Raw genomic sequence first — 25,104 nt, forward strand, 5'->3', positions numbered from 1 at the left:
ATGAATGAAATGACCATTCTATCCAATCAAACAAAATAAGAAATTCAAATATAGAATTTTACAATGGACAAGCTCTTATCTATTTGAAGCACAAATTCTAAATCTTAATAAAATGAAAAGAGAAAATGATTTATTTGATAAACAAAAATATCAATATCGTGTATCATAATGACAACTTTCAATTTTTTAGATGATTGCAAAAAAAATTATTTAAATAATTATGTTAAATTAAATAATAAAAATTAATTTTAAAACTAATACACATTAAGTTTAGTAAATTACTTTAATACATTTAGAATCTTATTTGATTATAAAAAATCATTTAATTAAGTTAATTATAATTCTAATTCATTTAATAAATAATAAAAAATAATTTTATTAAAATTAGATAGGGACATATTTTTATCATATATTGACAAATTTGTGATAGATTTTTAATAGATTTGTGTAAGATTTTTTTTTTTCATATAGCCACAATATACAACAATTGTAACAAAAAAGTGTAACAAAATTAGTAATAGATTTATATTTTATGACAAAATGTAACAAGAAATAGTAGCAAAAATAGTAACTATATTTCACATGTGTGACAAAATTGTGATAGATTTAATGACAATATATGAAAATTGTGATTGAATATTATGATAAAATTTTCAATATTATGACAAAATATTATGAAAGAATATTGTAACCATTTCAAATTTCGTGCGAGTATAGGCACTAAATTTTAAATTTTGTATGAATACAGGGATTATTTGCATAATTTCATAATTGATTTTATCAATTTTAATTGTCACATTAGTAAGTTAATGGCACATCAGCAAAGTTAACACCATGCCAGTATTTGTAATGGCAAAATTTTGATAGAGTTAGTGATTAAACTAAATTATCAAATCGAAATAGTGTGAGGACTAAATTTAGTTGAGTTATAGTACATAGACTAAATTTTAAATTTTCATGAATTTTAAATTTTCGCCAAGTATGAAGACTTCTGGCATATTTTGCCCGTAAAGTTATACATAATAATGCATGAATGTTCGCATTAATTAATTTTATTTTTTTTTTTAAGAAAGAAACAAAAATGAAAATTTTTGAGAATGAGATTTTAAGGAAATCTGAATAGTGATTCCTAAGAAATTTATGGTAAGAAAATTTTTTTGAAATTCTACTAAAATATTAGAGTATTTAGGATAATTTTTAATAAATGTTTTTATTTTATTAAAAATTAAAAAGATGAATTTTTATAAAAGATAAAAAATAAATTATTATTTAAATAAAGTTATGGTCCATGTTATTTATATTATAAATTTCGATTTTAAAGATAAATATGAATCATCGAAGATGGAATTCTTGATAAGACCAAGTAGTGGTTTTTAAAAATTTTTTGGGTAAAAATGTTCCTTTTAATATTATCAAAATATTGAAATATTTTTGAAAATTTTTTAATATATAAGGTTCTTATTTATTTTTTAAGCAAAAGATTAAGAAAAAAAAAGTAAAAAAGATGTTCTGGTGTAATAAATCGAGGAAATTATTTCTAAATATCAAAAGTAAGACATTTTTGTCAAAATTAAAGGATAACAAAAGATTAATAGATACCTTTTTTAAAACAGCTATTGTGAGGGTGCTAATTTTTTTTCGTGTGTAATCGTACTTCTAGACCTAATTTTGCTTTTTGTAGATCAAAAAATTATCTTTTTAATAAGTTTTAATTAACATTAAGATTTTATTAAAAAAATAAATTTTTAGGTGACTAATCAAATCTAACAAAAAAACTTAGTGACAATTCTCCCAATTTAAAAATTTTTTAAATTTTCGTCTATCGATCTCAAAACTGTTATAATAATATCCAAATATCCTTTCAAATTTTACTAAAAATTAAAAATGAATCATCAATATTTTGTTGTATTAAATTAAGAATTATCAAATTTTATTTTGTTATAATTAAAATATTGCTATTATAAAATAATAAATTTTCATTGAAAGTTTTTCTTCTAAAATATCTTTTAAGCCATGCCCAATCCCCCAATTAATCCTATACATATGACCTGTTATTAGGCAAAGAATTGTAATAACTAAATGATGGGGTGTAATATCAATCAACCATAAAACCCCAATCATTGGATCTAATCCTTAAAAGTAAAAAAACTAATAAAAAGAAAAACAAAACATGCATATTTTGATTGCCAATTCAAGGTAAGAAATGGAGTTGCTTTCTTGATAAAATTATGATGAAGTTGAGTCAAAAGATCATGATTCGAAATAAGTTCATAACTGGAGAATATAATTTATAAGAAATATCTAGATAAATAAAAAATAATATTAAAATAATATTCAATTCAATTTAGAAATTTAAGAATGATTATATAAGAGATAATATCACATTACAGTAATTTATTTATAAAAATACACTTTTATAATATTAAAAATAATTTAATTTAAGGCAAATGTTTTAATAATACAATGTAAAAAGTACTTATGTATTTATATAAAATGATTTAATATATGAATATGAGCCCACTAAAATTATTTTCCCGCTCCGTCACTATGTATAAGGTTCAAATCTTAATATCTATAATTTTTTCATTTTTCTCTAAGTCCTAGTTTAGCATTGTCATTAAAAGTAACTTTTGCATTCAAAAACTACTTTGAATCTAACCTCAATGCTAAACAAAAAAAAAAAGCATTTTCAATTTAAAAATCTGATTTTGTAACCCAAACCAAAAAAAAACTATTAAAGAGATGTTTTTGGATAGAAAATCACTGTATTTTCTAATATTTCTAAATTTTATTATTGGTTAAATTATAATAATGGTCCATGTACTTTAATAAAATAGGTAATTTAGTACTTTTACTCTAATTCATAGAAATATAGTCTTTATATTATTTTGATTTAATAATTTTAGTTCAATCACTAACTCTGTCAAATTTTTGTTGTTAAAAATACTAATGTGGTCATTGATTTGATGACGTAGGCATTGTCTTTGCTGACATTGCAACATAGATGAATGAAATTCATTGTCAAATAATGTAAATGGTCAATGTACTCGCAAAAAATTTAAATTTTAATTCTTTTGATATAATTCATGAAAATATCATTCTCATACAAAATTGATTTTGATAATGTTTATCCAATTACTAATTTAATCAATTACCATGTTTAATTTAATGTTTTTAAAAAATTAAAAAAAGATTGAAAAATTAGGTTTTTTTTTATTTTACATTTTATCATTTTTTAAATATTTCAAAATTTTTTTAATTTTTTAAGTCTTTTTAATTTTTAGATTTTTTCTAAAAAGATAATGATTACGCTGACAAAATTAACAGAGAGTAATTAATTGCATTAGTAATTAGATCAATATTATCAAATTCAATTTGTACAAAGACTAGAATTCTATAAATTATATATAGGACTAAAATTCTAATTTTGTATGAGTATATGAACTATTTGTATAATATGACAATTGATTTCATTCATATATGTTACCACATCAACAAAGTTAACACCACATTAGCAATGTCAAAGCCTACATTATCATGTCAATGTCTACGTCAACTTTTTTAATGACAAAAATTCGATGAGATTAGTGATAAGATTAAAATTATCAAATTAAAATAGTATAAAGATCACATTTCTAATAAATTATAATAGAGTGGCTAGATTTCAAATTTTGTTAAAGTACAAGGCCATTATCATATCTTGACGTTTATTATTTTATACATATCTTTTTAGACATTTCAATTATTCATAATACATTTTCACAATAATACTAAATACTTAAAATTTTTAATTACATTTTTTAAATACATTTTTTATACGTTTTTTTTTTCAATTAAAATTTTTTCTACAAAAAATAACAATACCAAATTAACCCTAAATCTAAATCTAAGTTACCTAACAACTAAGGTGCCATTGTAGTGGTGGGCGTGAATGGCCTAAAATTAAACACAATTAATAGAATTAATCTGCAAGTTTTAGCAATTTTAAAAGGAAGATATATCCATTATTATCGAGTTCTAGAAATCATATTAGTTTAATTAAACCAATGAAAGCTACCAAACTTTATAGCATGCTAAAAGAAGAACCTAAGGAGGGTTAGATTTTAAGTACTAACAATAACCCTTCACTCCGCATTCAGTGCATAGCATGATCATCATTTGCTGATAGACACATATTTCACAAAGATTCTTCATTATTTTTGCACTTGGAAATTTGTTTAGTAAACAACACAAAAGGGCATAAACCATAAATTCAAAACCTTTGTTCATTGGAGGTTAGACTTGAAATACCAAATTGGATGTCTTAATCTCTCCCTCACCGACCAATGTCCCAAAAGGCAATTTAATTATTGGTCCAATTGATTCTCTCTCTCTCTATATATATGTGTGTGTGTGTGTGTGTGTGTGTGCTAATTTTTGGGAGTGCAAAAATAGTCATTGATAAGAACTGATACCATAATGAATCTTAAGACCTAAAACTAGACTTATCTCTGATCTAATATCACCATAAAGGGTGGTCTAGTCGAAGGGAAAGGGGGGAAAAAAAGAAGAAAGAAAGAGAGAAAATTTAAAGCCATCTCTCTAGTCTTCATTTTATTGCAAGAGGGAAATGTATAAGGATGAAGCAACTGAAATAGAAAAGGGAAATATATAATACAGGGCTGAAAATGACGTTCCCACTTTGTAATTTTTAATTAATTTCCCTGAGTATACAAAAACTGTATGCTATGAGACAAATTTTAAAATGGTGACCCTGTTTAGAACCAAGAAAATAAGGAAAGAAAACTAATCAACTCCCACCCCAAAACACATCCCCCGTTTTCATCCCCAGGATGGGCAGCATGCTCATTTCTTAGGCTATTCATGTAATTATATTATGAACATATTACATATCCATGCTTCTCAAATCGACATATTTTGCATTTTCAAATTGAGATATAATTGTAGAATAACTTTAAAAGCACGCAAACGCACTTATTCACGTACGTATATATATTTGAAAATTAATATATATAAACGGGTATGAAGCAATTTAATGAAAGATGTCATAATATATAGATTCATGGATCTATCGCTAGACATGAATTAGAGAAGTCATCACTAATCTTTTTTGTGTAAGTATGATTAGCCACCTGAATGAATCTGTCTTATTTAAAGAGAAATCCTAAGATTGACTTAGGTATCTTTAAATAATATATTCTGATATACAAAATCAGAGTTTAGGTTCAATATACGGTTACGCATGAGAAAGATTATAGCATCCCTACAATGCCCGTCTAAAAGATGATACCAGTTTGACTTCAGATTTTTAAGCCTTGATCATTTTTATAATTTATCAAATTGTTTAATATTAAAAATTAATCTTAAAATTATCTCAATAGTTTGGTAGCAATTTAAGACAATTTTATTACCTCAAGAGTATTCATGGAGACTAAGGTCCCACTCTGAAAAGACTCCGTTGTTAGATTTATTAAAGCATTTTACTCTGAAAAATAGTAAATTCTCCCAATAGTTTGGTAAGACTTACTTTGAAGCAGATCTCCCAACAATTTGGTGAGATTTTATTGTAAAAGATTTGTAAAATTTTTTTGAGAATTTCATTAAGTCTCCCAATAGTTTGATAGGATTTAATTTAAAGCAATCTCCAATAGTTTAGAGGATTAAAGATTTTTTATTTTTTTATTGTTTTGAAAATTGATTTATGAAATTTCTCAATAGTTTATTGAATTCCATTTTAAAAATTTAATTCATGAAAATTTTTCAATAGTTTGGTAGAATTTATAAATTTATTTTGTAAGGATTTTTATTTTAAAAAATTTTTTTTTATTAAAAGGATTTTTTTGTTTTTATAAATTTTTTGAAAACTCATTTGAAAAGATTTATTTTTATTTTTATTTTTTTATTTGTTTTCCAAAAAGAAAAGATTTTTTTTCTTTATAAATATTGAATTACTAAATAAGATTAATAATTAAAAACCAGTAAAATAGAATAACAATTTGAAAATAAAATCTTAAAATATGAAAATAAATGAAAATAAAAAATAAAATAAAAATAAAAAAAGAAACCTTGCGATCGGGTCGGGTCAATATGCAGGTCGACGTGTGGGTTAACGGGTCAAAACGTGGATCCTAAACTACCAAAACGCTACCATTTTGGAGCGATATAAAAGCCAAGTCCTAGCATTTAATCTTCAGACGTCCTTTACTCTTTCTCTCTCTAGGTTTAGTTTTCTCTCCTTTCTCTCTAGAATTTTCCTAGAAATTCAATCGAAAACTGGATTTGTCACCAGTTTATGAAAAATTGGCCAAAATCTAACTAAAAAAATCAAACTTTTTCTAGAAAATTCATAGGTAAATTCAAGTGTTCTTCCTTAAAAACCCAATTTTCCTAAAAACTTCCAAAAACTTCCAAATTTTTTCAGATCCCTCCAACAACCATCTAGAACCTTAATCTCAACCCCTAGAAACCTAAAATTGAACCTAAAACTTCAAATCAATCCCAGATTCCCAAAAACCAAAATTTCAAAAACCCCACACTACCTAGAAACTTATTTTTTAGATTTTTCAAACACTAAGTCTTTCTTTCTCCAAATCCACTGTTTCCTTACTGTCCCCCTAAAAATCCATTCTCCAAAAAATCCCCTTGTGTTGGTTCAATTTATAGGCCTCTTTAGGGATCGGACAGAATCCAATCCTAAGGTTCAAGCTTGGATTGGTTCTGTCCGAGCATGACTCCTGGCTAGATTTTTAGTGAAACTAAAAGCCTTTGATTTCTTATTTAAAAAACATTGACCAAAAGAATTGAATTCAATCTAAATTGGTTTCTTTGATCATCGGCAATTAAGAAAAAAAGGAAGAAAATAATAATAATAATAATAATAATAATAATAATAATAATAATAATAATAATAATAATAATAATATGATATAACACCATATAATATAATAATAATATAATAATAATATATAATGATATAGTAATAATAATAATATAATATAGTATAACAAAAAAATAAAACATGGTCCAATTGACCCTAGACACAGTTCGATTGATCCCGAACACAAATGGTTATCTAAAAGAATTGAATTCAATCTAAATTGGTTTCCTTGATCACCGACAATTAAGAAAAAAAGGAAGAAAATAATAATAATAATAATAATAATAATAATAATAATAATATAATAATAATAATAATAATAATAATAATAATAATAATAATATGATATAACACCATATAATATAATAATAATAATAATAATAATAATAATAATAATAATGATATAGTAATAATAATAATATAATATAGTATAACAAAAATAATAAAACATGGTCCAATTGACCCTAGACACAGTTCGATTGATCCCGGACACAAATGGTTATCTACAGCTACCCTTCTTTGCATATTCCTGTCAGACAAGAATGATGCAAAGACTTAGACGCTCACTCTATTCTAAGAGTCAACCTAATAAGCCAAAATGACCGGGACTGAGTCGTAAGTCAGGACAATGATCGAGGTCAAAAGGTGAAGAAGATGATTTGGACTTAGTCAAGATCAAAAAGTTAGGAAAATGATCTGGACCAAGCTGAGACCAAATTACCATGGTTCAAGTTTGGATTGGTTCTGTCCCAGAAACTTCCCTAAAACCCAAATTTCCTAAAAACTTCCAAAAACTTCCAAATTTTTTCAGATCCCTCAAGTAACCATCTAGAACCTTAATTTTAACCCCTAGAAACCTAAAATCGAACCCAAAACTTCAAATCAATCCTATAATCCCAAAAACCCCATACTACCTAAAAAACCAATTTTTTAGATTTTTCAAACACTAAGTCTTTCCTTTTCCAAATCCATTGTTTCCCTATTGTCCCCCCAAAAATCCACTCTCCAAAAAATCCCCTTATGTTGGTTCAATTTATAGGCCTTTTTAGGGATCGAATAGAATCCAATCCCATGGTTCAAACTTGGATTAGTTCTGTCCGAGCATGATTCCTAGCTAGATTTTTAGTGAAATTGAAAGCCTTTGATTTCTGATTTAAAATACATTGACCAAAAGAATTGAATCAATCTAAATCAGTTTACTTGATCATCGACAATTAAGAAAAAAAGGAAAAAAAATAATATAACACCATATAATATACTAATAATATAATAATGATATAGTAATAATAATACTATAATATAATATAACAAAAATAATAAAACACGGTCTAATTGACCCTGGACACGGTTCGATTGACCTCGGATTGGGTTCGATTGACCCCGAACACAAATGGGTATCTACAGCTATCTTTTTTTTTGCATATTCCTATCAGACAAGGATGATGTAAAAACTTAGACACCCACTCTATTCTAAGAGTTAACCTAATAAGCAAAAATGATCGGGACTGAGTTATAAGTCAAGACAATGATCGAGGTTAAAAGGTCAAAAAAATGATCTGAACTTAGCCGAGATAAAAAAGTTAGGAAGATGATCTGGACCAAGCTGAGACCAGATTACCAGGATGAAACCATGAATAGATAAAGCAACCAGAACCTAGTCGAAGTAGAAGATGATAAACCGAGATAGAACCACGAATCAAAAAAATGATTTGGACGGAGCCGAGATCAAATGACTGAGATGAAACTGTGAGTCGAAAAGATAAAGCAACCAAGACTAAGTCAATGTAGAAGATGGCTGATCGAAATGGAATCACGAGTCAAAAAATAATTTGGACAGAACTGAGATCGAATGACCAAAATGAAAGATAAAGCGCCAGGACCAAGTTGAGGTAAAAAATGATTGATTAGGACAGACTCGTGAGTCAGGAAATGATCTAGACAAAGTCACAATCGAATGGTCAAGATGAAATTGTGAGTCAAAAAGAAAAAGTGACCAGGGCCGAGTCGAGGTCTAAGATGATTGACCAGGATGGAACTATGAATCAGGATGATTTGGATGGAACTGAGATCGAATAATTAGGATAAAACCACGAGTTAAAAAGATAAAGCAACTAGGATCGAGTCAAGGTCAAAGATAATTGATCGGGATAGAACTGTGAATAAAAAAAATGATCTAAACAGAATCGAGATCGAATGACAAGGATAAAATCACGAGTCAAAAAGATAAAGTGATCAGGATAGAGTCGAAGTAAAAAATGATTGATTGGGATAGAACCATGAGTCAGCAAATAATTGAGATTAAGCCGAGATCGAATAAGTGATAAGTGATATTGCAATGATGCAAATGCATGTCCTCTCTAGGATACAAATATAAACACAATGTGTGTAATACTGATATCATGAAATTTCAATTGTGGCAATAAGGTTCTTAGGATGCCACCCGTCTTTTTTGGTTTTTTAGCATTTTAAAACAAATTTTGTCAACCAATCTGTTACTTTTCAGCTGGTCATAACTTGTTAGCCATATCGACCAACCTATTACTGAATTATCACTGAGTTACCTTGTTTGCCTCCCTGTAAATCATTTTTTCATGTTTTTTTTTCATTTATCTCATCTTAAATTTTTTTTTTCAAAAGAACAAAAAACTCTTTATGAAACATGTCATTCATTTACTTGTCATTATTCAAATCAATGACAGACATGATATATTTTCTTGGTTCATTCAAGGAATATTCACTTAGTGAAGGATAATAAGAATGGATTTTTATTGTTGAAAGAATAAAAGGTATAGTTAAGAACAGCTTAAAAGGTGAACAAAGGCAAAATAATGTGATTCATTCAAATAGGATATTAACATCCAAAATAATAATTGTTCAGACAATTTTGAACCTCAACTCAAAATTCTCTTTAAAAAATGTAACTCCATCAATATCATCCTCATTCTTTGGACCCTCAGATGGAATTGTGTCTCCAAGTTTTTATCTTTACTTAAATTGCTTTTTCAGGTTTTCAGTTTAAATCCCTATTTTTCCTCTTTTATTTTTTTACCCTTTTTTTTTCCTTTTTTTTTTGCACACCTTTTCTCACTTTTTCTTTTTCTTCTTGGTTCATCAATAATACTTTGATCAAAGCTTCAAACAATCCAACGACAAACCTGTCCTAGTTCAATTCATGTTCTTTCATATCAAGTATTCACGTTCAATCGAAATAGACTTTTAAGGGACGTAACATAGGCTAGGATAAAGGTTGCCAAAGAAATAGATAAAATAGGCTGAAATTGTATTTAAAGGGTAATCAAACCAAGGATCATTTCTTCATGTGGAGTACTTTAACATTTTGCCATATTAATTTTTTTTTTTAGTGGAGCACCTTGGCATTTTATCCTATCAAAAAAATTTTTTTTTCTTTTCTTTTTTTCTTTGTGAATGTTGGCATTTTACCACTATTAATTTCTCTTTCATTTTTTTTCTTTTTTATTTGTTGAAAAACTTGAGCACAAAAGGGCATTGCCCCTAAAATCACTAAAGATGAACAAGTTTCTCAAACTTTGCCTCTTAGTGTAGGGGTGATCCTTGGTTAGGTTTCCTCAAAAAAAAATTTTAACAAGCTCAAATGGGGTAACAAGGGATTTTTTTTTTAAAGATAAAAGAAAGATGGTCATTTATCATTTTGAGCATGAATACTCTCAAAGGAAAATCTTTATTGACTAGAAGCAAACTTGTAAATGAACAATCATAAAGATCATGTGTCACATCACTTTCATCTTTCAATAGGCCAAACTTTCACTAAAGCTATATTTTTTAATAGTTATAATAATATCAAATTTATTAATCAAACCATCACAAATAGTATCGAATCCTGAACTATCATCTTGATTGTCTGAACATTCATTATTTGAAATCAAAAAAATGGGTATGAAAAAAGGTACAATAAGGTAAAAATAAATAATAGGTATTCATACAAAAGAGAAATATCATCAAAATGCATCCAATATGTCACTTTATTAAAATAATAAAAAATAAGATAAATTCAAGTACATAAAAGGTTCATATTTTTAAGAAATCCAAGATGATAAGCAGTTCCAATCAGTCTTCCCAAAATTATGCCCTTGGATGATTGGTTGATAGGTTACCATTGACATTAGATGCCATGTTTCCATTGGTATTGAAATTTATTAACCTTTTTTTGATCAAATTTTACACCATACATTTTAAAGGGATGCAACTTTCGGTGGAATGGCCTGCCACCCCAAAATGATAATCATAGTGGGCAAATAGGTCATACCATTTGGGATAGAGAGGTTTGAGTTATGTTGTAGGAATGAGAGCAATCAAATGGTTCTTGTAAAGTTATTGGTACAAATCTGCATAACTCATAGGGATAGGGTCAAATGTAGGCTTTTTTTTTATTTTGTGATTTTTGGGCACCACTTGTTGGGTAGTTGAACGAACAGAAGGCAGAAGGACTAAAAAAAGATTGATAAGAATGTCGTGGAGTTGATTGGTACACTATCACAAAGCATGACTTACAAGTGAATAATTTATGGGATAGATTGGTTGAGGGTAATTTTTGAATTATTGCTTGTCGAAACTCACAGCTTGAATTTTACTTTCCTTTTTCATGGACATCTTTTTAGTTGTAGATGATTTTCATCCTTTTCATTTACCACTCTTGATTGCATTTTTAATGATCTCTCATGAAATCACCATGTTGACAATTTTTTTAGTCACATCCCCTACCATCTTCTCATAGTATAATAACTTTAGAGTGCTTACAAATAGCACCGTTATTTTTTTCTCTGTTAGGAGAGGTTATACCTGAGCAGTAACATCTCACCATTTTTTAGAATATTCCTTGAAAGACTTAGATGCTTTCTTCTCTATGCCTTATAACAAAAGGCGATTAAGAGCCATGTCTATTATGTGACGGTGTTGGTTGATAAAAGATCGAGTCAAATCTTTCTATGACTTAATGCGAGTCCTATCCAACTGGACATACCATCTTGTAGCAGACCCAATCAAGCTATCTTGAAACATATGATGAGCAGCTTCTCATTGTTGGCGTGAGCTACCATCTTACGATAGTATATTGTGATATGCGTAATATGACACTTTGTACCGTCATACTTCTCAAATTTTGGTACATTAAACTTTAGAGGAATCACAACATCTAGAACCAAACAAAGGTTGACAATATCTATGGAACCATAGAAATCAATGCCTTTTATAGCTTACAATCTTTCCTCAATCATGCCCATAGGTTGGACGATTTTATAATCTTATAAAGGTACAATTATTTGTAGCTTTTTTTCTCTTTTGTTTTATCCAAAGTAGGAAATTGAATGGGCTTGACTGCCTTTTTAGTGAAATGAGATTATTATAACTCTGGACATTCTCATGATTGGGTGCATACATCATTTTCGGATATTTGTAATTCGAAAACACAGCCTATTGTGGGTGAAAACTTAGGGCGGTCTGAGTCTGATGTGGGTTGAAACTTGGAGGATATGCTGATTCAGTAGTTTCTTATGAGGTATCTTTTTCCGTTGATTTTTCTCTATTTGTTTTTTTCAAGGCTTTCAAAATTTTGCTCAATTTTTCTTTAAGTATCTCTTGAGCTTTTTCTATCCTTTTAAGATGATTTGTATTATCTTACTTAATTGTCTTGGCTCTAGCTCGAGTGTAGTATTGATGTTGAGTTATCTTTAAAATTTGATTTCTTACAATGTGCAAATTTAAAATAATATTTATGGAACTTTCAGATTATGTATGAGAATTAATACAATGATGTATGAATGCATGCATACAAAACAAAAAAAGGTTAGTAAGCATAATATGTAATCCACATGTATATTTATGAATAAGTATAAAAGAAATAAAAAAAAGATAAAAAAAAATAGTTAATTATCTTAATAAAAAAAAAACACTGCAAAGTAAGTAAAATAACAACATGATCCTAAATTTTGGGTTAACTATAAAGGGTGAAAGGATATGGCTTTATCTATGGTTAGGCTCTTAAAGTTAAGAAATCATTTGCTGGCTTGACTCTCAATTTTTCTAATAGAGTCGTTAAACTATCATAACGTATAGATCTGTGAACCTGCCGCTAGACATGGATTAGAAGAGTCACCACCAATCTTTTTTGTTTAGAGTGATTGGTCACCTGATTGAATCTGTTTTATTTAAAGAAAAATTTTGAGATTGACTTAGGTATCTTTAAATAGTAGATTCTTATCTACAAAATCAGAGTTTAAGTTTGAAAGTACGATTATACGTGAAAAAAGTTATAACACCCCTATGAAAGTACGATTATACGTGAGGAATGTTATAACATCCCTATAATGCCCATCTAATGGATGGTACTAGTTTGACTTCAGATTATCTAAGCTTTGATCATATTTATAATTTATAATATTAAAAATTAGTCTTAAAATTGTCCCAATAGTTTGGTAGTAATTTAAGACAATTTTTTTACCTCAAAAGTATTCATAGAAACTAAGGTCACATTCTGAAGAGGGTCCATTGTCGGATTTATTAATATATTTTATTCTAAAAAAACAGTAAAATCTCTTAATAATTTGGTAGAATTTACTTTGAAGCAAATCTTCCAACAGTTTGATGAGATTTTATTGTAAAAGATTTGTAAAATTTTTTTGAAAATTTTATAAAATCTCTCAATAATTTGATAAGACTTAATTTGAAGCAATCCTCCAATAGTCTAGAGGATTAAAATTTTTTTTATTTTTTATTTTTTTTAAAACTAATTTATGAAATTTTTCAATAGTTTAATGAATTTCATTTTAAAAATTTAATCAATGAAAATTTTTCAATAGTTTGACAAAATTCATGAATTTATTTTGTAATGATTTTTATTTTAGAAAAATTTTTTTATTAAAAAGCTTTTTTTTTTTGTCTTTATACATTTTTTGAAAACTTATTTGAAAAGTTTTTTTTTGTTTTTGTTTTTGTTTATTTGTTTTCCAAAAAGAAAAGATTTTTTTCTTTATAAATATTGAATTACTAAATAAGATTAATAATTAAAAACCAGTAAAATAAAATAAAATCTTAAAATATGAAAATAAATAAAAATAAAAAAATAAAATAAAAATGAAGAAAGAAACCTTACGATCGGGTCAGGTCAGTACGCAGGTTGACATGCAAGTCAGTGGGTCACAGCACGGATCCTGGGCTGCCAAAATGCTACTGTTTTGAAGTAGCATAAAAGCCAAGTCCCAATATTTAATCATCAACGTCCCTTGCTCCCTTTCTCTCTAGGTTTAGTTTTCTCTTCCTTCTCTATAGAATTTCCCTAGAAATTCAATCGAAAACTGGGTTTGTCACCAGTTTATGAAAAATTGATCAAAATTTGATCGAAAAATTCAAACTTCCATAAAAAAATTCATAGGCAAATTCAAGTGTTATTCCCCAAAAAATTAGTTTTCCTAAAAATTCTTAGAAACTTCAAAATTTTTTCAGATCCTTCTAGCAACCATCCAGAACCTTAATCTCAACCCCTAGAAACCTAAAATTGAACCTAAAACTTTAAATTAATCCCAAAATCCCAAAAACCAAAATTCTAGAAACCCCCTACTACCCAGAAATGTATTTTTTAGATTTTTCAAACACTAAGCCTTTCCTTCTCCAAATCCACTTTTTCCTTACTGTCCCTCTAAAAATCCACCCTCCAAAAAATCCCCTTGTGTTAGTTCAATTTATAGGCCTCTTTAAGGATCAGGCAGAATCTAATTCCAGGGTTCAAGCCTATATTGGTTTTGTCCGAGTATGATTTCTAGCTAGATTTTTGGTGAAACTAAAAGCCTTTGATTTCTAATTTAAAATCCATTGATCAAAAGAATTGAATTCAATCCAAATCGATTTCCTTGATCACCGACAGTTAAGAAAAAAATAATAAAATAATAATAATAATAATATAATGATATAGTAATAATGATACTGTAATATAATATAACAAAAATAATAAAACATGATCCAATTGACCTTGGACACGATTTGATTGACTTCGGATATAGTTCAATTGATCCTAGATACAAATGAATGTCTACAAAAGATATATATATATATATATATATTGCATATAGACATATACATAAAGAAAAAGAAAAGTTGAGTCGTCACCAAATGGAAACAAGGACCCTTCAAAGTGTCTTATCAAAACAATTGCTCAAGTAATGAGTTACAGTTTCAAAATAGGGATAACCAATTACTTTTGTTAATGCCAAGATATAAGAGTATGCATATATACATAAGTAAAATTAATGGTGCGTAGCTGCAGATTACTGAAGGATTATTGTGGGGCACTCGATCACGTGCTGAGGGAAAGAGTCTCTCTAATCAGACAAACAGTTTGAGATTGACCACATCATAATACACAGACAACAACCCTGTGAAAGATCAAAATTTTTTTCCTCCCATTTACCCATAGCTATAAAATTTTCTTAATCAGCACAAACATGACATGAGCATCCAAAGTCCTTTTCCTTGCTGGAATTATCTGGTCTTAAAATTATATCTGATGATTTCACAGGTCTTAGATGGTTTGCTGAGACAAATATATTCGAATAGTATTATGATGAGGTGGATTTGGAGTTTCTTAATAACTTTTCTTTGAACAAAAAAGTAGATTAATAACTTTTCTTTCGTCTTGATGTGGGTTTGGATTTTCTTTAGATTTCAGCTTTTCCCTTTTTTTTTTTTTTTATTTTCTTATAATTGGTATTGCCAAACATGTATCATGCCAGCTCTAGGACTAGAACTAGGAGCCATTGTCTCTATAATGTGGAAAAAGGAAAAATAGCACACCATGCTTCCACTATATGTTGGGTGAGGAGTCTACAGCTTATGATGTATATGTGCTTCAAAGTAGAAAGATTTAGAAGAACATTTAGCAAATACCTATTCAATGCTTCTGCGTCTTTGTGATGGTCACCAACTCTCTTCCATATGCCATTAATGCTGAAGAAAACTTTTGCAACATTCATGAAGGAAAAAGAAGATATACTGTTACATATATAAGCAAAAACAGATCATTGTTTCTGGAATGAAGTACATGTATGACAATAATATTCAAACTCTTTGCAGATGATCAAGAGGAGTAGACAATTTTTTATTCTGAGTGCTTCATGATCATAAATATAGCATATATCTATGCTACTCTAATTTTTCATTTTTCATGAAATATTTGTATCTAATATATATATATATATATATATATATGACAGATATGGATTCAAAAATTTGACCTTTCTATAAAACCAAATATATATATATATATATATCTATATATATATATTAGCGGGAATACGTTCCCTTTTTATTTTTACCAAAAAGAAATTATGTGGAACGACATGAAATATATGAGCAAAAATGTATATATAGTTGCTTATAGACTTGTACTTAACCATAGTAGAAACATCTAATCAAAGCAATTACTAAAAGGTGGTGATTTAAGCAAAATGTCAGCTTACCTGACGGGGAGGGGACATTTTTCGTATTGGCTTTTTTGATAAGATAACTATCCGTTTGAATTAATTGGTTAATTTCTGTTGGTTGGGAGGATGCAACAGTGTTGCAATTTTTTCCATGTTCAAATAATTAAAATTTGAGCAAAGGGACAAAGCTATATCAAATTATTGTTTTTAAGCATAGAGGAATTTCATTTTCGAGAGATACTTGGAATCCAACTTTTGGCGAAAGAACCAAGGAAAATCAGGGGATAAAAGCAAAAATGGCACATAAACTTTTAATAACTTTGTTATTAGGATTCAGAGGTGACTGTCAATATATTTGAAAAAAATATATATATTTAATATAGGTATGATAATTTTTTTTTAATTTTTAAATATTAAAAAATTTTATTTTTATATTTATATTCATCCAATATATATGTGTCAAGTATGAATTTTTTTTTTAAATTAAAAAATTGAATATATTTTAAGATATTTGAAGAGTATTAATTATAAGAATTTAATTATTATCAGAAAGTTAATAATATTGCAATAAGATTTGAATTTCACTCCTTACAGATCAGATTAAATAATTAATTTTTTGTAATTTAATCAATAATTAAAACGAAAAAGCTGATTTAACTACATCATGATCACCAGAAAAAGCAAGATTGAAAACAATGAAATTGATAATGATTAAATAAAATAGTGTGTGCAACTTTTTTCCTAGTTCAAGATGTTAAATCACTCCAAATTACTTAAATACATGAATGATATGGGCGGCACACTTTATATCATTTCGGAAACTATACATAATTCTTTTTTTTTATAAGGGTTCAATTAGTTATATCGTGTCCACTCCAATAAAAAGTTCGCGTGTGCCACGTCACCTTTTGATCCATTCATAAAAGCTATATAATTTAAGGCTGAAGCTTTTAGGTATCGTTTGGGTTTTAGGGCAATTTTGAGAGGTTTTCTTGTTATAGAGGAAGAATCTTTGGGATATTGAGTAGGTAGCATTCGAAAGACGTGATCATATATTTTCAAACATGAGACGTGACTGATTCGTCTCCACCAAATTTTGGTGCATTAATTTCAAAAAGCAGCTTATGGACAATTATTTCATTATCAAAGTTATGTTATGTTACTGAATTTTCTTTCTTGTTCAGAAGAAAAGAAATAGATGCCTTTAAATCTGTGACGGAAACTATTTTTAATTTACATCCTTTCTTAATGAGTTTCAGATCTCGTTTGATTTCATCACACTTTCTGTCAATTGAATATATTTTTCAATTGGAATAGGTCATAATCGATTGTTTTTGGTCTTATAATTAATGATTATATTTAATTTTATCATTATTATTGCGTTATATTTAAATATATTTTTTTATCATTAATTTTAATTTTATTATTACATTAAAAAAATAAAACTAAAGAAATCTCTATAACCAACAAACTGTGTTATTGCCATGTGCTCAAACAAGGCAGTCAAAATGGCATACGAAGCTGTTTGGAAATTGGAAGAATCATACATCGTAAACTGTGACAAATGATGTCATACCCCAATTTGGCAATTTGGATGGACGAACTAATCCCTACTTCTAAAAGCAATTACGTTTAAGATTGACCCCTTAATTCTTGAAGCACGATCTACCTTTTCTTTTTTTGTTGGGGGGAGGGGGTTAGTTCTCTTAATTTTGATGTGGGGGCAATTATTGAAATGCAATGGGGGTAGGGTGGTGATTTAAGGTCTCCAATTGAAACAGAAGGGCATGGGGTGGAATCTTCCTTCCGTATGGCCGGCAAGTATTTTCGCTATAAATGCGTCTAGGACATGTTTAATCAAAGATTTCGACCTTTTTGTTTGTGAAAGGAAGGGGGAAAGTGATGCCAACTCCAATATCAAGACTTTTTTCCCCTCAAACACCATCGATCGGGGTGTCATTAATTTGTCCAGTGTATCATATTAAAAAATTCGAGGATAAATACGAAATTTGATTTTTTGAGGGGAAAGATCATATTTTTTTGAAGGTTGTTATGATTTTACGATATAATAAATCTTCAAAATTTTTCAGAGAAAAATAATAAAAATGATTTTATAAAAAGGATTTTTTATATTATTAACAAAAACACATATCTTTTTATAAAACAAACTCATGAATAATAAGAATAATATTTCATCAATAATTAAATAACTGTTAATTAAATGCATAAGCAAGTTACTTATTTCATTGGTTTGGATATTTTTATTTTATTTCGAGTGTTATTATTATTATTATTATTGTTATTATGTATTTTGTCGGTTTTGAATAATTAATAATATGCATAAGCAAGTTAGTGATTTTTCTCAAAAGAATTGATAACATTGCATTGATAGTTCGAGAATGACGGTGCTTATTAAGATAGCTAGGTAGATTAATCTTTTTTAGTTTTTCAAATCGAACCTAATGAGAGCCTTAAAAAGTTGACTATTGTTGTCATCTTTATGTTTTCTTGCACGCAAAACTTCAATGGTTGGGGGAGAGTTGGTGGTGTTCATTTTGCACATGGAGCCAGCCACCAACACACCTTTTTAACTGGGTTCAGTAATAATCATAACATAGAAAAGATTTCAACATAATTGTCATTAGCATATGCAAATTGTAACATGTTTTCATATTCTCATCATTTGATGAATGCCCATTGCCCTGCCTGCCCTAAATCAAATGCCCCAAATCCATTTTTATACTAAAATTTAACTGCCAATTATGGGGGTTGGGGTACTAGTACTACCCAAAGACCAAAAGCTAGCAAGGGGCCACCAATATTTTGATCAAGACTTTGATTTAATCACTTTAATACTGGGACGCCCAAATATAAAGAGATAAATAATTTTTGCGATCAAAAAATATTTTTATTTAATTTTAATGTTAAATAATTAAAAATATATAATTTTTTAATTTAAAATTTTGACTTTTAAATCTAAATAAAAAATATATGTTTACGTTAAAAAAATATATTTAAAATAAAAAATAATTATATATATTTTATTATTTTATATATATTTTTTATATTTCAATTACTGGTAATATTTCTATTACAATATCAAACACTTAACATTTTTAACTATAGTTTTTTATCGTACTTTTTAAATATATTTTTTAAAATTGTTTTGATCGTTAACAATAATGCTAAAGAAGATGTCGATATCTTATATATGTAAGCTAATTAAATGAGTTAATTTAATAGGCGTTTGAGTTTAGCTTTAGTCCTTAAGATAATGACAAAGAAGGGAACGGAAAAGCATTGGGAAAGGGTGGGGGAAAGAGACATCCACTATTCTTCTTTAGTTTCCTTGTCAAAGAAATTGTGGAAATCAGCTGCGGCTTATACAGATGATTATATATTTATTTGTGACCCTTGACTATCAATTCCTGCCATTGATTGACAAGTGAATTATTGAAGTATATACGGTCTTCTTTTTTTTTTTTTTTTTTTTAAAATTAAAGTCGCTGTCTTTACAGGATTAATGCATACGCAGAACTTTTTTCATCAAAAGAAAAGAAAAACTTGTTAGACTTTGTTGAATTCTTTATTTTATATATCTACAATTCTCTACATTTAGTTGACGATTACTTGGAATCCAAAGAAATCCACGACAGTCGTTTATAGTATGGCTGAAAAGCATTTCGCAATTTGTATATTTATATTATATTAAATACATATAACATATAATAATTATTATATTACAATTTATACAAATATTTCAAATATAAAATATTTATCAAATTTATATACTATTTGTATTAAAATTTAAGAAATATTAGTTTTAATTTTTTACATAAATTTTATGTTATATAATTTTATCATATCTAAAATTATCATATTTATTTTTAATCCAATCATTATGAATTCTTAAGTTACCGCATTTAATTATACACTTGATTACAATATATGCTCAAGATTATTGTAAAGTACCTTTATTATATATATAAAAAAAGAAAACAACTCATGATTAGATTAGATAATAATTGGGAATATTTTAACAAAAAAATCCAAAATTATCAACAAATTTATAATTTTTTTAAACAACAAATTTCTTTGATAGTAAATAATAATTATGATTTTGGGCTTTAGACAAGGAAAAAAAAAGAATGATTATGGTAGATTAGAATAGTTCAATCAATGGAGGAGATTAGAAGGAATGAATGATTGAGGAAAGATTAATTCAACTACTCTGTTACCATTGATTAAAATTTTCTTCAGCAAAGCAAGGCAGTTGGAGCCTTACTTATTTAGAGCATCCTCCTTGTCAGTTAGTGCATTACTTACTTGAAGATCACTGAGGTGTTTCTGGACCTAGGTCTTGTCTGACTTAGCAGACTTAATATGATTATCTGTATAAAAAAAACAAAAACACTAATCCGACTATCGCTCAAACTTTTACCTAACAAACAGCCTGCCAAACGTGTTAGCCTAAATAATGCCACAAAACTCAAACAAACTCCCAGTCCTAGCAGTAGTAATAAAACTTCTTCACTACCCTCCCAAAATGGAAGCTCGTTTTCCTGGGGAAATCTTGTCCTCTCATTTTTCAACCCAACCAAACCAAAAAAAAAAAATACAAAATTAAAACGACAAATCCCTCTCAGATATTTATATCCCAACCCAAACTAACAGGTACAATAGAACCATCAAAAGCTACAATCAAAACCCCAAAGCCAAAGCCAAAGCCATTTCCCTTTCTCTCCTTCTCCTCCTCTCTATCCATTCCCACGTCACACGCGCATGCGCCCATTATTAGAAACATCTCCGTCGCTTTGTGTCGTCGATATTGCTAAATCAAGGGTGGATATGGAGACAGAATGAGGAAGAATCTACTGCTACAATTGCCGTCAACGTCATCGTTATTATCATCATCAAAACCACCATCGATATGTCGGTATCGTGTTCCGATCGCTTCACGGACTTGCTCTGCAGTGAGGATTCCGACGAGGTTTTTTCCGGCGCCTCGCCGGCTTGTTCGTCGGAGCTGGGCTCTCCGTCCTCTTGCATCGAGGAATCCTCCATCGCTAGCTTCATCGAAGATGAAAGGAATTTTGTTCCCGGATTTGATTACCTAGCTCGGTTTCAGTCTCAGTCTCTTGACGCGTCAGCTCGAGAGGAATCTGTTGCATGGATTCTCAAGGTAAACTGTAACTGACTAAGCTCTACCTCAATGTCTCTGTTCTTTGATATAGCGACAATACCACTGGCGCACGTTAGCTGAGCCTCTCTCAGTTTTGCTAAAACGCATTAGGTGATGACGCTTTCAAAAAAAAAAAAAAGAGATCTGCTGACAGCCGTTCGATGGACGGAGATGAATCATCGATTGGCGGCTGTTAACAACTTTTTCCATTCAACTTTTTTTTTTCTCAATAGTGCTAATATTTCCTTTTTGTTTGTTTGCAGGTACAAGCATACTATAGTTTCCAGCCTTTGACGGCGTATCTTTCCATTAACTATCTTGATCGGTTTCTGTATTCCCGCCGCTTATCGGTGAGCTTTCGTTTCCGTCACTGTGAAGTTTATAAAACTTAGTAGTGAAGGGCCTTATTAGCTGGATAATAAAATTTTGTTGGCGAATTTTGAGTATTTAGCATTTTTTATTATTTGGTGTAATTAAGTTTGACTTTTCAACGTCGATGAAACCTTGAAAAGGACCTGAGTACTTTACTACACAAGTCAGTAATAAATATATATATTTTATAATTATAAAAATATGATTTTAAAAAAAATTTTAATAAGAGAAGTAATCATGTCATAAAATTTAAATTTAGATTTATTAAATGTTAAGTCTAAAAAAGAATGCACTATCATCTAAATTAAATTTTGGATTCAATTTTTTTATATTAAAGAGGATATACTTAAATTTTGTGTGATCTATTTTTTTTAACGATTTTAAAAGTACTTTTTCTTGTTCAATACAATATTGCATTCAAAATTTTATTATCCTGTTTCAACTTGACCAAAAGAAAAAGTCATACTAAGCTAATCCTTAACTTGTTGGTAATATAATTTTTTTTGGTTGAATCAAACAGTGGCTTTTATTCTTGGGAGAAAAAAAGACAGTGGCTTAACTTTTCATTAATTACAGTACGAGACTTTTATTGAAGTGTATTTATTAAGCTTTTTTTTTTTTTTAATCTTATATGTGGTACTATGACCTTTATGATGGTATATGTAATATACTTTCAATAAAGTTTTACTAGTAGTAGTGTTATTCTTGTTTTGACGTGTAGTTGGTAGAACTTTTCTTTTAATGTGCTGAATAAATGTGGATAAAATTCACGTTAATAATTCCCACAAAAAGTTCATGTGTTAGATTAGATTTTTATTATTGTTGATTACTAATGGATGATAATTTGTGGTGATTAACAACGGCTTTTTTTTTTTTTTTTTTACAATTCAGCAAACTGGTGGGTGGAGATTGCAACTTTTATCTGTTGCGTGCTTGTCGTTAGCGGCCAAGATGGAGGAACTTCTTGTTCCATCTCTTTTAGATCTTCAGGTATATTTCTTCTTTAATGAACTTTTCAGGGTTAAAATCATTAATTCCTTGTATTTTTTTTTTTTCAATGAGCATTAGTGTAAATTCAACATGCTGCTATATATGCAGGTAGAGGGTGCAAAATATATTTTTGAACCAAAAACAATTCGCAGAATGGAACTGCTTGTGCTTACGGTTTTGGATTGGAGGCTGCGATCAGTAACGCCATTCAGTTTCGTTAGTTTCTTTGCATGCAAGCTCGATCCAGCAGGAACTTTTTCCGGGTTCCTGATTTCAAGGGCAACGAATATCATTTTATCCAATATGAAAGGTATTATTATTGTAGATGCAAATGAGTTTTATTCTCTGCCGGTTGATATAATTAAATACATGCATATATTAAACAACATTTGTATTCGTAATTGTGAATATACGCATACATGTACATATATGAAGAAAAAAGACGCTTATAATAATCATTAGTTCAAATAAAAATTTTTGGTTACTGTCAGCAGAGGCCAGCTTTCTAGAGCATAGGCCGTCAAGCATTGCTGCTGCAGCGATACTTTGTGCATCCGATGACATTCCAAATTTGCCTCTTGTTAATCCTGAGCATGCTGAGTCATGGTGTGATGGACTAAGCAAGGTAAACTCAATTAATGTGTAAATGCAATTCTTGGTTAAACAAGAAATTAGTATGCCAACTTGGAATAATATCCAATTTTTGCAGGAGAAAATCCTTAGCTGCTACCAGTTAATGCAAGAACTTGTGCATGACAATGCCAGGAGGCAACCACCAAAGCTCTTACCGCAGCTTCGAGTAACGATACGGGCCAGAATGAGATCTAGTGACTCATCATCCTCATCATCTTCATCGTCCTCGTCACCTTCTTATAAAAGGAGAAAATTAAATAACTGCTTGTGGGTAGATGATGACAAAGGAAACTCCGAGTAAGGGGAGGAGGGAAATTTATAATAAAGAAAAAGGGAAAAGAAAAATAAAAAAGAAAAAAAAAATTTGTGGCCCCGCCCACGTATTCTAGAAACCTCTATTTTATTTTTTGGAGGGTTTTGAGAGGAAATTGACTTGCGTGACGTAGATTGCTTAGTATATATATGTATGTATGAAAGAGTTTGGAGATTTACTAATTTTTTCGTTGGTGGTAATTGCCATTTATTAATGGCTTTGCAGATTCCCAAAGGAGTGGGAGTTGTTACATAAAATATTTTTGTGTGGGAAAGTTAGGGAAAGACATGAAAAAAAAGCTATGTTTAATATGGTTGGTAGTGGGGGAGATTGAATTCAAAGCCTACATTGATTATTGAATGAAAGGGGAGGAGATGGCGGGTCCCTGTGGGCACTGGGGTTAGAGGGAAAGACGAGAAAATTCTGAGATGGGGTTTGGCGGATTTAGGGATTGAACGTTGAAGTTTGAGCTGTGTTCATTCAGAGATGAGATGGATTAAAGTCAAGCTGCCCATCCATGCCATTATCATTGCTTCAACTTCTCCTTCCCTCTCTGCCAACTTCTTGCTTTTTTTATTTTTTTTGAGTGGATTGTACTTTGTGTGCACACGCATTTGGCATGTGTGGCATGCACGTGTGTATGTTTGCTTTTTTGGCGGGAAACACCTTTTCTTTTCCTTCTTCCAATGGCCTTGACCTTTGGCGTAACCCATACTGGACTTTTACCAATGGCGTTAATGCGTGTGACGGTGACACGTGTGTATGCCTTTTTGTTTTTCTATTTTTTTATTTTTTGTTTACCTCAAAGGAGAAAGAAAACTTCTTTCAAGGCCAGCGTTTGGCGTGACATATACGAAGGTCTTTGGGGCCTTTCAAGGGTGTTGTATTTTATTTGTGAATAAATAAATAATCAAATTATAAGTTACAGATCTTCTCTCTTTCCTTTCTTTTATTTATTTTTTCTTTTTCTCTGTGCAACGCACGTGATTGACAATACATAATTTGTAGCTTTGCCATTGATTTTATTGTTACCGTATCTGAAGAAAATTTTAATGAATCAATGGAATTTTGCGGAGGAATCGCTCAGTGAAGGGACTGGGACTTGGTCCCGCAGGCAATAAAGGCGCTTCATTCTAGCAATTGCCACTCGTGACCGCCCCATGGCAGCTGGTTTCCTCTCTTCCATCTTTAAATATATATCACACAACTGATCTCTGCCTCACATGCTATCGTTATCGAAGTCTCAAGTCTCTACTCTCAACGTATAAGTCAAACAATTTAAATGGCC

At 29.3% G+C, this 25,104-nt stretch overlaps 1 protein-coding gene across 1 annotated transcript; it reads left to right on the forward strand.

Annotated features, from left to right (window-relative positions):
- Positions 1-20,746: 20,746 nt before the first annotated feature.
- Positions 20,747-24,743, forward strand: LOC111287675 (cyclin-D1-1-like). The gene is made up of 6 exons (XM_089759864.1): positions 20,747-21,508; positions 21,772-21,858; positions 22,772-22,870; positions 22,979-23,180; positions 23,365-23,495; positions 23,580-24,743. Exons 1-6 carry the CDS (start codon positions 21,257-21,259, stop codon positions 23,802-23,804), a joined length of 996 nt encoding a protein of 331 aa, XP_089615990.1. The 5' UTR covers positions 20,747-21,256; the 3' UTR covers positions 23,805-24,743.
- The last annotated feature ends 361 nt before the right edge of the window (positions 24,744-25,104 follow it).

The sequence above is a fragment of the Durio zibethinus genome, chromosome 4 (genome assembly GCF_047325235.1).
Source record: "Durio zibethinus cultivar Kanyao isolate XHJ-2024 chromosome 4, ASM4732523v1, whole genome shotgun sequence".
In the NCBI taxonomy this organism is placed as follows: Eukaryota; Viridiplantae; Streptophyta; class Magnoliopsida; order Malvales; family Malvaceae; genus Durio; species Durio zibethinus.